The 15,903-nt window shown below is 43.6% G+C and overlaps 1 protein-coding gene across 3 annotated transcripts; it reads right to left on the bottom strand.

The window, feature by feature from the left end:
* Nucleotides 1-542: 542 nt before the first annotated feature.
* On the bottom strand, nucleotides 543-3,364 carry Mrps17 (mitochondrial ribosomal protein S17). Of its 3 annotated transcripts, none has more exons than XM_005396695.2 (3): nucleotides 3,263-3,364; nucleotides 2,574-2,713; nucleotides 543-925 (listed from the first exon to the last, which is right to left on the bottom strand). In XM_005396695.2, exons 2-3 carry the CDS (start codon nucleotides 2,694-2,696, stop codon nucleotides 656-658), a joined length of 393 nt encoding a protein of 130 aa, XP_005396752.1. In that variant the 5' UTR covers nucleotides 2,697-2,713; nucleotides 3,263-3,364; the 3' UTR covers nucleotides 543-655. The 3 variants fall into 3 exon arrangements, with proteins under 3 accessions (XP_005396752.1, XP_013375996.1, XP_005396753.1); XM_013520542.1 differs by lacking the exon at nucleotides 3,263-3,364 and adding an exon at nucleotides 3,245-3,255; XM_005396696.2 differs by lacking the exon at nucleotides 3,263-3,364 and adding an exon at nucleotides 2,944-3,238.
* Nucleotides 3,365-15,903: the final 12,539 nt, after the last annotated feature.

The raw sequence follows: 15,903 nt of genomic DNA, 5'->3' as shown, positions 1-15,903 counted from the left end.
GCTCACTTTGTAGCCCAGGCTGGCCTCGAACTCCCAACGATCCTCCTGCCTCAGCCTCCTGAGTGCTGGGATTAAGGCGTGCGCCACCATGCCTGGCTCAGATTCTATCATCTTTGAAAACCTGAATCCAGTATGACTTTATAGAATAGTGCCCACCCCGTGAGCCATTGACCAATGCCTGCAGGCATCAAGGAAACCCAGTTCACTATATACACATTAACTGAGGTTCAAACACACCTCAAATCACTGTTTATATCCACGGTTTTCTCCTCCCAAAATAGAGGTTCAAAGATAAACTCAAGATGCCTTTGAATGAAAATAAAGTAAAGCAAGGGGCTGGGGACATAGCTCAGTAGCGCAAGTGTCTGCCTGACAAGCGTGAGATCGTGAGTTCGATTCCCAGTACCAAAAAAAAAAAAGAAAAGAAAGTAAAACAATATACCTTCTAAGACAAGGCGCTTACAAAATAATGCAGATTGCTAGGCTCATTTAGCATGGTGTGAAAGTATATTCCCTGAAAAAGCTGAAACACGACACAAACCTTTATGAAAAATTGTAACAAGTCCTTTACTATTTCATAAATGCCAGGAGAGAATCTGAGACAGTCTGTAATGAAACTTAGAAACCTTTCCCCTTGTCTCTTTCTTCTAGCCCTTCACTGTGTGGAAGAGATGTTTAGTTCTTCCAGAGTTTTGCTGAGCTGAGTGGTCTCTGAAGTGACTGGACTCTCCAGGTAGGTGGTTCCTGCACACGGTTTTCCTGTTATCGGATCGATGACTCTGCCCACTTTGAAGATGATCTCAGCCAGTTCATGTTTCACGTGCTTTGTTCGTGGAACAGGTAAAGCCTTGAGAAGTACAATATCCCCCACAGTGCACTGCTGAAGGGCATCGTGAGCAAAGTAGGTTTTTCGCTTATTAAAATACTGTTGAGAGAAAAAGAGGAACAAATTAGTAGTTCCCAGCCCTGACCGGGCAGTGCAGTATAGATTATAAAAAAGAAATGGACAGAAAACAAGCCAGGACTTGGGGAAAGAAGATACTTAAGGAAACCTCTAGTACAAAAATGAGCTGCTTAATTTTTGGAAAACAGCATGACTTGTCCCAGAGAGGATCTCACCCCTGAGCTCTAGCCCCTTCCAAGCAGTATGACTGCTCTGACCCTAAGTCTTCCTGCCCACTGAGGCCTTCTCTCCAGCCTGTAACACACTGCACTCTCCGCGAGCTGTGAGTCCATGCTGGGTTTCTTCCCCATAGAAGGCAGCTCCAGAGAATTAGCTGACATAACGTACATAAAGTACTTAGTTCTTTGCCTGGCTCAAAGAATCACTAAGAACCTACAGATGGCAACTAGAATCACCTTTTCTTTTTTTTTTTCTTGGCGGGTGGCCATTGGGAATCAAACTCAGGACCTCACGCTTGCCAGGCAGGCACTGCACCACTGAACTAAATCCCTGACCCACCTTATTTTTCATAACCTTGCTGCATCCGGTTTTCCCATTTTATAGATGATAAAACCAAGCTTAAGAGGTTCAGTTGTATACACAGCTGATAAACGAGTCAGGGCTCAAAGAAAGGCCTCCTAATGCTAAGGCCCACACCATCACTCTAGTCACATCGCTCTTTGGCTTACTTCTGTGTTTCTGTTGCCAGATGATGAGCAGCATTTCTTTTTCTTAATTTAATTTAATTTAATTTTATTTTTTGTCTTTTTGAGACAGGGTCTCACTATGCAGTTCAGGCTGGCCTTGGCTTCACTTTGTAGCCCAGGCTGGTTTTGAACTCCCAAAGATCCTCCTGCCTCAGCCTCCCAAGTGCTGGGATTACAGGAGTGCACCATCACGCCCGGCTTGATGAGCAGCGTTTCTAACTACCCGCGAGCCCAACCACGAATGCAGTAACCACTCTTGTTCACCTGACAAATCACTGACTGTCTCTTCTACCTAGAAACTACCTTTCCCCACTCCATTTCCACAGCTTTAACTTTAGTTCGGATCCTTATCCTTTCCATTCTCGACTTCTACAATACCCTCCTTACCCTAGTGCTCGTCCCTACCCCTATGTCTCCAAGCCCGAAATCCGAAACACTAAAGACCCTTCACAGTCGGCTCCCGTTGTCTTTGCATTTATTCAACAAGAGCGCCAACCTCTGGGCTCCACCTTGCCAAACCCTATGCTGTTTCCGTAGCATGCCATTCCCCGTCAGGAGTAAGTGAACTTCCGTGTACTACTCATCACAGCTGGAGTGGCTGTTCTCCATCTAGTTCTCTGGATAAAATCTTCAGCTCAAATATCTCCTAATCAAAGAAGCTCTTCTATGTCTGAAAGTGTGCTGTTCTCTGTTCCCACAGTGCTCTGCATGCAGACTAAGTAGACCAGTTATCAGACTGCCTTGAAATCAACTCTGTTCCTCAAATGCACAAGCCACGTTATACTCACAGACCAGGACAGTACCTGGCTCACAGCGGATGCTCAACAACTCTTTACTGAAGGGGAAGTTTTTTTTTTTCTGCTCAAAACCTAAGAAATGTTGGTGATTTATCAACGCCACCGGAAAACAGGTATGTTCCTCACCTTTAATAAGTAGCGATCCAGAACAAGTCTGGTCACTCTCACTTTAGCAGTTTTTTGCATTGCTGTACCAATCACCTTCCCGACGATCCATTTGGCATGCACGGATGAACGAACTGCTGACATTCTGTGGCTCCGATCTCCTGGAAAAAAAAAGTTTAACTTTTGGAGGTTATTACTCGCCAAATGAATTTTGTCAGTAAAATCGCTGAGATTCAGAAATAGCTTCTGTTATCTTTCTGGAATCACTATTGCAGAGACGTTTACATGTCCCTTTTGCCTTCGGGACCCAACCTCCATCTTTATAGTGTTGACAAAGCAGCAGCATTAATCTTTTTCAGCCTTGCCTCCCTGACAAAATGGGGCTACTCACAGGAATGTGCTTAAGACTCCACCTATAAGGCGCTCAATAAACAAACGCTGGCGGAATTCTGACCCTCATCACCCCCCATGCCACAGGGCGACCTCGCCAAGACTGCACAGCTCGGCTACTCGCAGCGGGCAAGACGCACGGCCGGAGACCTTCACGTGGGGCTGCTTTCAGGGCCGATACTACTGACGCCATCCCGCTGTGCATGGGGAAGATCGGGGTGACTTGCCGCCCCAGCCCTCGGCAACCCTGAGATCAGGTGACCCGACCCGATCACACGCCCCTGCATCCCTGCCCCTCAGACCTTGAGACCAGCACTCACCAGGGCTCTAGTGCGCAACCGCAAAAGCCACGGCGCACCGCCCGAGCGTGTGTGCGTCACGCTGCACGCAGGCCCCGCCCCCATCAGCGTCTTATTGGCCGCGCGTGCTCTTAGAGGTCAGAGGTGGACTCCGTGCAATCTCCCGTAAAAGTTGGGGCGGGGCGTCTCAATCGTGACAGGAAGGTACTCTGCGTATGCTTTCCCCGCGTGAACTGCGACAGGAGCGCAGGAGGTTCCGGTAGTTTCCCCATTCTTTTAGTGTCCTCTTCCGGTGGGGAGTTGAACAAGGTTTTCTAAGTCAAAGGCATTTTCACTCATGGAACATTGAAACTTTGGGCCTATAAAAAAAAAAAAAAAAAAACAACTTTGGGTTTAGTTAAGTAGGAGGAATAACTGGTAATGTTCTGTTGCGCAGTCAGGTAGCTATGGTTGACAACATTAATTGTGAATGTCAAAATATTTAGTAGAGATTTTGAATGTTTTCAAGACAAATAGTAAATGAGGTGATCGATATATCATTTATCCTGATGTGACCATTAGACATAGTATTAGACATGGGAATGCCCCTGTGCCTCATAAATATTTACAATTTTTTTTGGTCTTTTGTCTTTTGAGATAGGGTCTTGCTATGTAGTTCAGGCTGGCCTTGAGTTCACTTTGTAGCCCAGGCTGGTCTCAAACTTGCAGTGATCCTCCTGCCTCAGTCTACGGAATGCTGGGATTACAGGCGTGCGCCACTGCGCCCCGCCTGCAATTATAATTGTATTAATTAACAATTTAGTAAGTTTTAAAAATTGAGACATTTAAATAACAAGTTGAATAACAATTCTTTTAAAAATGAAACATTTAAGTTTCCAAATTCTAGGATTGAAATAACCGTTTTTATCCTCAGGAAACGTCCCCCCCTCCACTGGGGATTGGACACCCAAGACCTTTACACTGAGCTACATCCCCAAACCATTTTTTATATTTTGAGACAGGGTCTTGCTAAGTCCCAAATTCCACAGGCTGGTCTTGAACTTGTGATCCAGATTATAGGTGTGTGCCTGCCACCCTACCTGGCTCTTGTGCTGCTTTTGTAGCTTTTTATGACCAGTATGACTTTCGCTGTTATTTCTTAGTATCTGAGATGAAAGGAAGTCAGCTACGTATTTTGTGTGCCAGTTATGAAGAAGGTATGGGCCATGAGCAGGCTGCCTGGTGATGCCTTCTAAGAGGGAAGACTGATAATATATTAGGTTCTTACTTTCAAATTGCAAAGAATAGCAAGTAATAGGGTATTGAAACAGGCTATTTGTCCAAAAAATATAGGTGTGATGAATCTTTGACTATGGAAACATCTTAGCAGCTGGTGAGGGAAGACTTGGAAAATAAGGATTCATCCAAACATTAATTTGTCCGACATGCATTTGTTTCTTAGCAAATATTTATGGGACACTTACTCTCAGACTTTGTGTTATGTATTGGGCAGAAAGATGAATACAAGGGCACCTTTGCCCTCAAAAGGCTCACAGTTCAATAGGACAGATGAGAAAGAAACAATTATAAAATGAGCATAGGTGAACCCAAGCCTGGAGAAAGATTTGGGGATAGGGGAGCTGGATCAGTAAATACAACAGTCTTCCCCACCCCCTGGAAGGTGTAGCTGTTTTGGGCCAACAGTGCTGGCAAGAGACTTACTGCAAGGAAATACCTCAAGCTGACCTGAAGTAGGGCTGATTGGGACTCCAAAGAAAGAAACTGTAAGTGCCAAGGTGATTAATATTTATTAAAGGAACTTCTAGAAGGCTCCAGTTTATCTGTGGAACCGAATGCAAAAGAAAAAGATGACATTCTAGGTATGCCCCAGTGAGGGTGTCAGGGAATGGAGTTTAGATGAGGGTTTAAGGCTCAAGGACGGGACCAGTTTCTTTCAGTGTTTTGGGCAGCATCTAATGCCTGTATTGGTGCCTGGAAACATTCAAGGCCATGGCTTGGACTTAATCTGCAAGGAAGATCCTATCACTGGCTGTGTCACAGAGTGGTCAAGGCATTCTGTGACGTCTGGTCAGGACACAGAAAGAAAATAGGGGGACCAGGGGGCCCTATAGAGGAATATGGGATGTAGGGAGATATTTGAGGCAGAAAGAAGTGTGGAAAGGTGCTGGGGTGTGAGGAAAACATAGTATTGAGAGAGATGGAGACCGCCACGGTGGAACAATGATGGGAGGGAAGGCCAAGATGAAAAAACAAGCCCCAGGTGCAGTAAACTATTACCCTTTGTAGTCTGCATGCAATGAAAAACTGTCACCAAGAAAAATCCCTATTATCCCTCTAGCTTCACTTAGTCAATTTAAGATCACCAATTTTGGAGGTTACACAGCTGGGTGATACATTTTGAAATTCTCAGCTTTGCTGTAGATGACACCCCGAAACAGTTACCTAGGTCATGTCCCAGAGACCTGCGGGCCACTTTTGCTGGGAACGCTGGCTTTTCACTTGGACCTGCAGATGTCTGGTGGGTGATTAAGACGAAATAAAAGGCTTGACACCTCTGCCTTCATGTTGTGTCTGTCCCCTTTGCTGTCACAGAGACATTGTTGGTCATTTTACAATGTTTCAGCCAGGTATGGTGGCGCACGCCTGTAATCCCAGCACTCAGGAGGCTGAGGCAGGAGGATCGTTGCAAGTTTGAGGCCAGCCTGGGCTACAAAGTGAGCTCAAGGCCAGCCTGACCTGCACAACGAGACCCTGTCCCAAAAAGATGACCAAAAAAAAAAAAAGTTTTATGCAAGAATGTGACGGGGTTAGCTTGGTCTATTGCCTGTTGGAGCTGGGATGTGTTTCCCCTGCTCCCCCCTGTGGGCTTTCAGCCACTCCAACACTAAAAGCCCTTCAGCCTGCCGTAAGGCTGGGGTGTTTATGCAGGATGGTGACACCGGCTGTAAGAGTAACTCAGCAGTTCCTGCGTGAAGTTGACCATCTGGTTGCCCACTGAGTACAAGGCCATGATGTTTGTGTAGGACGACGGTGGCATTTACAGGAAAGTTCAGTAGCTTCTAGGATGGGTTCACTGTGACATCGGGTGATTCAAGCCCAACACAAGAAGAAACATCTTTTGAAGCATGCCTTCAGCTAATTACTGGACTTTAGCCATCCCACCAAATCAATAAAAACCTGCTGCTCCCTTTGTTTTGGGAGCAGCAGTTTGGCCACTCTCTCGACTTACTCTGGCTCCCTTTGCTATAGCTCCAGCTCTGCTCAGGTCCACTTTGCTCTGCCCCAAGAGCTTTGCCTGTGCAGGCATGAGCACACTTGCAATCTTGGCCCAGTCTCATTTCTGCCATCTCTAGATCAAAAGGTCGCATCACATGGCATCTGCAAGTGTGTGTTCTGTTACTGCCTGAAAGGGTAGCAGGAACTAAGGCCAGGTCTCTACCCAGGAAGTATTTCTTTTTAAGACCTGACTTTTCCTTCTCAGTGATGGGGAGCCTGTGAAAACTGTGAGCATTTTTGTTGTTTTTCAAGATAATCATGGTGGTGTGTTCAGGACAGAATAGACCCATAAGCAGATAAAGGGATAACAAAAATGTTGTATATACGCACAATGGAATATTACCATATTTACTCGCAAACAAGGTTCTAATATATTTGCCACAAAAGACATAAGAAGCCTTATTTTCAGGGGATGTCTTATTTTTTATGTACAACAATCTACATTTATTCAGATACGGTCATATCTTCTTTTGGAACATTGTCAAACTCTCCAAACCCCCAGTTCTGACCTGAATTTCCTGAGACTGCATTTCCTGTAGAACTACTGACCCCATCTCTCAGGTCCAGCGACACAGCTCTCCTTGAATGAGCGCTTCTTGTCCACGTAGCCTGCTCGGAGTGCAGCGGCGACACAGCTGTCAGTGATTTTACCCTTGAGAATTCCTCACCTAAGTCCCGGCCTCTTGCATGAAATGAAGTGCTAATTGAAGACTTATGAGACAGGAGTGGCAACAAAAATGATGATGGTTAGGAAGGATGGGCCACACAAAAGTGAGGAAAAATGGCAGGCACCAATATTCAGAGAACATCTCTTTATTTGATACAAGTTATCAAATACATCTGTCACAACACACAACACACTGAATTATGCAGGTTCATGGAAGAGTCACAACCACATCCATTATCAAGTGTGCACGTTATTCATGTCTTGTGTCTGTACTCTGATTGGCCATTCAGCAATAAGTCTCGAGTTTATCTGTCCCCGCCTCCCCCCTCCCCCCCGCACCCCGAGTTCATCTGTTTACAAAGGTGTTTACTTCTTATCTAAAGGCACCTACTTGGGTATTTACAAATACTTAATTATAATTTATATTATCATTTAGGTATTAATATCAATAGTACTATTTATATTTAATTATAAGTTATTATTTTAAAATTCAGTATGTCCATTGTGGGTTGCAACAAATATACTAAATGAGACCATTTTATGTATATATATATATATATATATTTTGTGGCTGGGTCTCAATGTGTACTTCAGGCTGGCCTTGAACTTACCAGGTAAGCCGGGCATGGTGGCCCACCCCCGTAATCCCAGCACTTGGGAGGCTGAGGCAGGAGGATGGTTGCGAGTTTGAGACCAGCCTGGGCTACAAAGTGAGCTCAAGGCCAGCCTGAACTGCAGAGCGAGACTCTGTCTCAAAAAAAAGACAAAAAAAAAAAAAAAGAACTTACCATGTAGCCCAGGCTGGCCTCAGACTCACAGCAATCCTCCTGTGTCCTGAGTGTTCTGTAGGCTGGGATTATAGGCATGTGCCACCACACTCAGCTGAGGAATAGCCTCTTATATGAGATACCACAAATATAAATAGAGTAAAATAAAGGAGATATGGTAAGAAACAGGAAGACATACATTCTGGAGATGGGGACAAGAATCAGGGGATCAGGGGAAGGGGGAAGAGGGAAGGATGGGAGGGTAAAGGGCTGAAGAGTGAATATATATATATATATATATATATATATAATCTGAAGTGAATATATATATATTATATATATTATATATATATATATAATCTCCCCAAATGAAGGTAACTATTATGTTTGGAAAACATACATTAATTTTTTAAAAAGGGACAGAATAGTGGTGGGTGGAATTGAAGACTGAGTGATTTATCACAGGGTGATGAAGACCTAAATCGGAGCAGTAGGAATAAAAGAGAAAACATGAGTTGGAGTGGTGACTAGGAAATTGACTAGCTGTGTGAAGCAAGGGAATGAGAGGAGGTCATATTTGTACATATAGACAATAATGATAGAATTAATATGTATTAGTCTGTCCGGGTTGCCATAACAAAACGCCACCAGATGGGTGGCTTAAACAATACAGATGAATTGGCCCACAGTTCTGGAGGCTGCAAGTCCAAGATCAAGGTTTTGGCCAATTCCATTTCTGGTGCGGGTTCTCTTCCTGGCTTGCAGATAGCTCCCTTTATATTTTTCACCGTCTCTCCTCTGACCAAACTTTAGTTAGGCTCCTTAGAGTCCTCTAACTCAATGCAGAGTAAATTTTGGGGAAGTAAAAGGAGGAAGGCTGGAAGCAAAGTAGGAGATATAAGATGTTGGGATGTAGGGGAAGAACCTCATTGTCAGCTCTTCTTATCTGTTTATACCCATTCACTTGTATATGCTCTTGGCCAAAGATCATAATTAAACAATTCCTTGGCATATATCTACAGTAAAGAGACAGCTCGGCAACATCTCCTCTATCCTGGAGTTTGCTTTATTATCACCTGAAAGGTGAAGATAGAGGCAGATGTAAGAAGGTAGAGCAGAGCCGGAAGGCCTAGAGCCACAAATCATAAACACCTAGGCTGCTATGACTCTTAATTCTAGATTTAAGGGCCATGAGAAATAACCTTTTGGGCTTTGCTTATTATGTCATACAGTTGACTGAATAAAATAATTTAAAAACCTACCACATTTCTAATAGACATGTAGAGTCAATTATCCACTCTTTCCACAGTAAGAAATGGGCTTGCTAAAACATGTCTAAAAAATATATATATAAAAAATAAAACATAGGTCTAGAAAAGGGATATTCACCTATACACCTCTTCGATGTAGTCACGGAGAACCATGGGCATGGAAGGAGATAGACAGTGAGACTATCTGAATAAATAATAGATGGTCAGGGGACTAGACAGCTAACAAGCTCACCAAATGTGACGATATTACTCCTTTCCAGAAACATCTGCTGGGGATATAGCTCAGTGGTGTAAGCACCTGCCTTGCAGGTGCAAGGTCCTGAGTTTGATTCCCGGTACCAAAAAAAAAAAAAAAAAAAAAAAAAAGCAAAAAACCAGAAACATCTAATTGGATCATGGATGTCTATATGCTGTTTTCTATTCTATTTTTATGTTTTCAAGTAACACTTTCTAATAATTTTGTCTTCACTTCACAACTGCTCACTGAGTATGTTGGGAATTACTCAAGGGTCATTTTTCCATAAAGCATGGTTCAATGTGAGCCAAATCAGAATAAGACTCAGTTTGGGGACTGTCACTGGACCCAAGGAAGAGCTGCTTTCTGCTGAGTCATGAGGTTGCCACTCCAAGTGCAGAACTTCTCTAAGAATTAAGGCAACCCAGACAAATCCAGGACAATATATGGGAGAAAAATGGCATTCTGCTGTCATTTGAGCCATGCCAACGGGTAAATGCAGCTCTTTTTAAAGGCAAAATTACTGTAAACTCAATACAGTGAAACAATTATGAGTGACACACAAGAAAATTAAAAGGTAATAGTTAAACTACAGCTAAATGAGTTAAAATGAGTTAAAATGAGTTCTGTATTTTAAAAATCTGGAAATTCTCCCTCTCCTCCTGAATTTTAAAATACAAGTCATGCCGGGTGTGGCGGCGCAAGCCTGTAATCCCAGCACTCGGGAGGCTGAAGCAGGAGGATCGTTGGGAGTTCGAGACCAACCTGGGCTACAAAGTGAGCTAAGGCCAACCTGAACTGCATAGCGAGACCCTGTCTCAAAACAAACAAACAAACAAACAAAAAGCAAGTTATTAACTTCTCAGCCTTCTGTTTATAGAAAACTGGCCTGCCTTCAAAATCTCTTTTGGAAGGCCCTTTCTGTGGTCTGAGACAAAACTGCACACTACACTAGTGCTACAGTACTCACACAAGACCAGGCAGCCTGGAAACAGAAGGGGGCTGTGAAACACCATTCAAGGTCACGCACCACGTGACCTACTTTGATCAGGCCCATCTCTGAACATTTCCATCATCTCAATGTCCCGTTAAGTGATGAACTCATCAACAGATTCACCCATTGATGAGGTTGGAGGCCTCATGGTACAATCATTCCCCAAACCCTTACCTGTGAACACTGGTGCTTTGGGGATCAATTCTGCAAACGTTTTGGGGGGACACTGCACAAACCCTAACGAAAACTAATATCCAGGGGGAAAGGAACCTTTATACACTGTCGGTGGGCATGCCGGTATGGAAAATGGTGTGGAGGGGTCTCAAAAAACTGAAAGGGGAATTACCATGTAACGCAGCTATAACAACTCTGGGTATATATCCGTAGAAAATGAAGCCAGTATATAAGAAATACCTGCACGCCCATGTTTATTGCAGCATATTCATAATACCACGTTATAAATCAGCCTAGGTGCCCATCATCAGATGTACGGATAAGGAAAATCTATGCACACACAATGGATTTACTCAGCCATAAGGAAGAATAAAATCACGTCAACTGCAAGAAAATGGATGGAAGGGGAAGACACTAATCTGTACAATATGCGTTAGCAAGAAAACACAGCGGGTAGCCAAGGGCTTCCGCTTTCCTCAGAGACACTGCCGCTCTCCCACCGAAAGCAGCCATTCCGGGTGCACCGCGCGCGCGATAGACCCAGGCAGGAGGTGGGGTTGGGCGCGTGCAGCGCTGTCCAGTAGGGTTGGAAAGGCGGACCAGCGCGTCAAGGATGAAAACGAGGCGACCCACCAAGGAGGGTCAAGGAAACCGGAAATTAGATGAGGTCGCTGGGAAGGCGCGCGCACGCGCGGCGGGGAGAGGGGCGGGGCTGGGGCTCGCTGCGTAGTACGTGTTCCGTGATTCTCTACGGCAGTACGGAGGCCGGGAGGGGTTGGCACGTAGTTCCTCGCGGGCTGGTAGGTGGACCAGGACGTCATTCAGGGGCGCTCTCTAACGCGTCCTTTTCGCTTAGCGGACACCTGGGGAGCTTGTGAACTCAACTTGCAGATCCCTTTTGGGTCATTTGGCTGTCACTGCGCTGTCACACCTTGTGTCTGGGCTTTCGGAAGCTGTTGGGGGCGCGTCTGGGGAGCGGAGCCGTTTACCCTCCAGTGGCCTCTGTTCCCGGCGTTTTGCAAACCCTCCCGGGACCATTCCAAGGTCGCACAGTTGTTCAGAGACGAGCGCGGTTTCTTGCTTGCTCCCCAGTTTGTGGATTGGGAGATCCGGAGGAGATGGCAAAGCTTGGGATCGTAGCCGGCTCCCCGAGGGTTTCCACCACCCCTGGTTATTTCTGGATGACAGTCTTGAGCTGTGGAGTCTCAAGAAGAATTTGTTACAATCTTGGGGGTGCAGACAGAGGGAACCCCTAAAGCTCTAGGCTATTTCTGGTTAGGCAAACTACAGAACAGTAGTTATAGGAGATTTATGCCCCTAACCACCAATTGGCAACGCTGACACCCCTCACCACGTCCTAAGTAGTATTTTGTCAATTGATGGCTTAAGATATGACAGTGTTGTGTTAGGTCTTTCTGCATATTATTATATTAGACTACCCATCAGCTCAATAAGATGGGTTCAATTTAAGGGTTTGTTTGGAAATACGTTTTTATTATTAAGCTTCTCTTTTTGTTTTAAAGTGAAAATTCAACTTTTAAATGAATACCATGACTTAAATTTAGTTATTTTTTTATTTTTTATTTTTTTGTCTTTTTGAGCCAGAGTCTCGCTCTGCAGTTCAGACTGGGCTGGAGCTCACTTTGTAGCCCAGGCGGGTCTCAAACTCGCAACAATCCTCCTGCCTCAGCCTCCTGAGTGCTGGGATTACAGGCCTGTGCCATCACGCCCAGCTAAATTTAGATATTTTAGGAAATTATAAAAATGATGTTAATGTACTCAGAAAAGAAATCCATTTGCTTCAATTTATTGGGCTGAGAGATGGAAGAGAGCTGCATTTTAAATATTTTGAGCATGAATAAGTCCTTTTTTGATTGCTCCTATGAAGTCTTTTATTTACTTGTATATATTAATTATACACAGGTGGGTCTCATTTTGGCATATTCATACATGCACATAATAACTTTGATCATTCTCCTTATTGTTCTCCCTTTCCTTTTCCTCCTCCTCCTCCTTCTCCCCTTCATCTTCTCTAATAACCTCCCTTATACTTTTTTGTCATCTCTCTTTTCTCCCACTTAGATTCATTATATGAGAAAGAAACATGCAATATGTGACTTTCTGAGTGGCTTATTTCGCTTAAAACGTTCAACATCACCGGACATTAAAGAGATGCAAATTAAAATAACACAGAGATTCCATGTTACTCCGGAAAAAATCGCCATCATCAAGAAATCAAATAATAACAAATGTTGGTAAAGCCTCAGGGAAATAAGGAAATGTCTACATTTTTTGTGGAAATTTAAGCTGGTGCAACCATTATGAAAATTAGTATGGCGATTCTTCAAAAGCCTAACACTAGAAATTCCATTTGACTCAGCTATTCCTGTTCTATGTATCTTTTTGAAAGACTTAAAGACATCATATTACAGAGATACATGCATACCCATGTGTAGAGCAGCATAATTCATCATAGCTAAAGATTGAAATGGCATGTCTGCCCACCAACAGAAGAAAGCATAAAGAAAATATGGTATTTATACACAGTGGAATACTACTCTGCCACCAAGGATAAACTTCAGTCATTTGTAAGAAAATGGATGAACCTTGAGACTATTATGCTAAGTGAAGTAAGTCAGACTCACAAGCTTAAACATCACATGGTTTCTTTTATATGAGAAGCCCAAAATCCCAATAAAGAGCAAAATAAAATATAATTGGAGGTAATGAGAGATTTTTTTTTCAAATGGGGAGGGGATCAAGAGATGGAAGGAGGTGGGATTGAGGGGAGGGAAAGGGGATGAAAAAAGAATTTGTGTGTGTGTGTGTACATAGACCATCTCACAAAGAATGTGATCATTATGTAACATATAGTTACTAATAAAAAAGTGAAAAAAATGATCAAAGATCTAATTAAGGATCATGTGTTGCACTTAGTCCCCATGTCTTGTTAGTCTCCTTTATGCTACAACAGCGCCTCTGTCTACCTCTTTTTTATAAAATACTTTAATCTGTCACACACCAAGGCAATATATGTGATACCACAGAATTTCTTTTTTTTCTCTTTTTTTCTCTCTCTATTTTGAGACAGGGTCTCGCTATGCAGTTCAGGCTGGCCTTGAGCTCACTATGTACCCCTGGCTGGCCTCAAGCTCATGGTGATCCTCCTGCCTCAGCCTCCCAAGTGCTAGGATTGCAGGCATGCACCACCATACCCAGATATACCACAGAATTTCAGTGTTGATTTGCTTTGAAAACTATGATTCCTCTGTGCAGTGAGCATTCTTCCATCCAGAGGTATATTTTTAAAGTGGCTTGTATTATGATCTTACCAAATACCAAAGTTTTAAAGACTTTTTCCCTTTAGAAAATTGTTCCCACTGCAGATACAGGATTGAAACATTTTAATATCCTCTCAGTGACATTAGTGTCATAATTGTGTAATTAGAAAGGGAGCCACCCATACTGCTGAGGGAGACGACCCCCCTAGCAAGCTCCCCGGGGAAGCTGATGTAGCTGAGCTCCCTGAAGGGATCAATGGTTTTGACCCCAGCACGTACAGGTTCAGCTGTGAGGTAATGTCGGTGGAGCATAGCGGACTTGGAAAGGCCCAGCTGAAATCCCTGCCCGCTTGATCACTGTTCATTTCCTTCCAGTCACTGCTTTTGCCTTTGTAACTTTGCTTCACGTTGATTTCCAATATAAAATTGTCCTGTAGAATAGAAACAATGTAAAAGTGGAAACAGAGCTTTGTCCTCCGAGTCCCCAGAGAAACAGTGACAATAAACTGGTCTTTGTCCTATTACTCCGTTTCTTGTCAGTTCTGTCGGAGACCCCGTGCAGTCTCCTGCTTCCCTGCTACAGTTCTAAACTCATCCTCGGGAGTCAAAATAAAGCATCTGAACTTTCTCTCTCATAGATGAGTTCAAATATGGAAGAATTTCTACTCAAAGCTGCCACTGTGATGAAGAGTTTGTAGCAATGGTGTCCCTAATCTAATAGTCATTTCATACAAAAGTTTGGACAGCAGTGACACACTGTGCAGGAGATCTAGCTTTCTGAGGATGAGGTTGATTGGTTGGAATTTTTTCTTCATAGTTCTACTTTTTTCTGAAGCTCTGCTGGTTTAGCAAGAAGTTCTATCTGCCTTGAATAGGTTCATCTGTGGATTCTACCTTATGTAACATCCCACCAGAGCCCTAGGTCATGCATGCTGCCTATAGGTTAAAGGACATGACTGGAATAGCTCCCATAGAGAGGACTGGTGAAGTCTTCCAGCTGGATATTTCTGTAAACCACAGTGACACGGTCTTTTTGGAAAGATTCTCTTTTCCTCTCTGCTGTTCACTGTTACCAAGGAATGTTCTAAATAAACAGCTGTATAGGTGGTCCAAACTAGTGATGAGGAAATAGTCATTGAATTCAAATGCAGCAGTCTTGTTATTTGCTAGTCAATAAAGTCAATAAACTGAAGAAAACACAGGTGATGTCTTCATCTGCATGGTTCTTATCTCCATAGCCAACTCTTAGTTGGAATCAGTGTCCAAAGCTTAGCCACTCTTTTTCACAAGGACTTCAAATCTTCAGATAGTTTGATGGTATCCGTCTAATATGAGCACAGCAAGGAAAGTTAGCTGAGCTGTACCACCCCAACCCTCACTGCAGTGCGTCACCGTGGAAATCTTCCTCGGCTCTACCTTGTCAGCAATCCTAAGAGCCCCTGCAAGAATAAGCTCAGTCAGCTCTAGCCAGTGTGTCCATTCCAAATTAGACAGCCGATGAGTTTCCTCAATATTTGGGTACAGAGTCTCCATAGGTTTTTTTTTTTGTCTTTTTGAGGCAGGGTCTCCCTATGCAGTTCAGGCTGGCCTTGAGCTCACTTTGTAGCCCAGGATGGTCTCAAACTCGCAGTGATCCTCCTGCCTCAGCCTCCTGAGTGCTGGGATTACAGGCATGCACCACCACGCTGGGCTAACTGAGATGTTTTAAAACTGTGTTGACATCCTGCTCTCCAAATATACTTTAAGCCAGTGATTTCAGCATCCATTGGTCATCAATGCCTCAATCAAGTATTACGATAGTGGTTATGACATGGTGATTTTTTTCTATTTCTAGCATTCCTGCTACATTTTCAGTAGTCTTTCTTTGTAAAGAAATACTCTTCTTTTCCCCCACAATACATGAACAAACATTAATTGAGGTATGATCCCCATACAGTTGAATGGATGTGTCTTTTAAATATTCAGTTGGTTTAGCCATGTGTGGTGGTGCATGCCTG

The sequence above is a fragment of the Chinchilla lanigera genome, unplaced genomic scaffold (assembly GCF_000276665.1).
Source record: "Chinchilla lanigera isolate Chin_1 unplaced genomic scaffold, ChiLan1.0 scaffold00055, whole genome shotgun sequence".
Classification (NCBI taxonomy): Eukaryota; Metazoa; Chordata; class Mammalia; order Rodentia; family Chinchillidae; genus Chinchilla; species Chinchilla lanigera.
This window is presented reverse-complemented; position numbering and strand designations above follow the sequence as displayed.

Coding starts and splice junctions, on each gene's coding strand:
- Mrps17 (XM_005396695.2), bottom strand. CDS start 2,696: ATGTCAGCAGTTCGTTCATCCGTGCATGCCAAATGGATCGTCGGGAAG. Junction 926..2,573: donor TGGATCGCTACTTATTAAAG/GTGAGGAACATA, acceptor TTCTCTCAACAG/TATTTTAATAAGCGAAAAAC.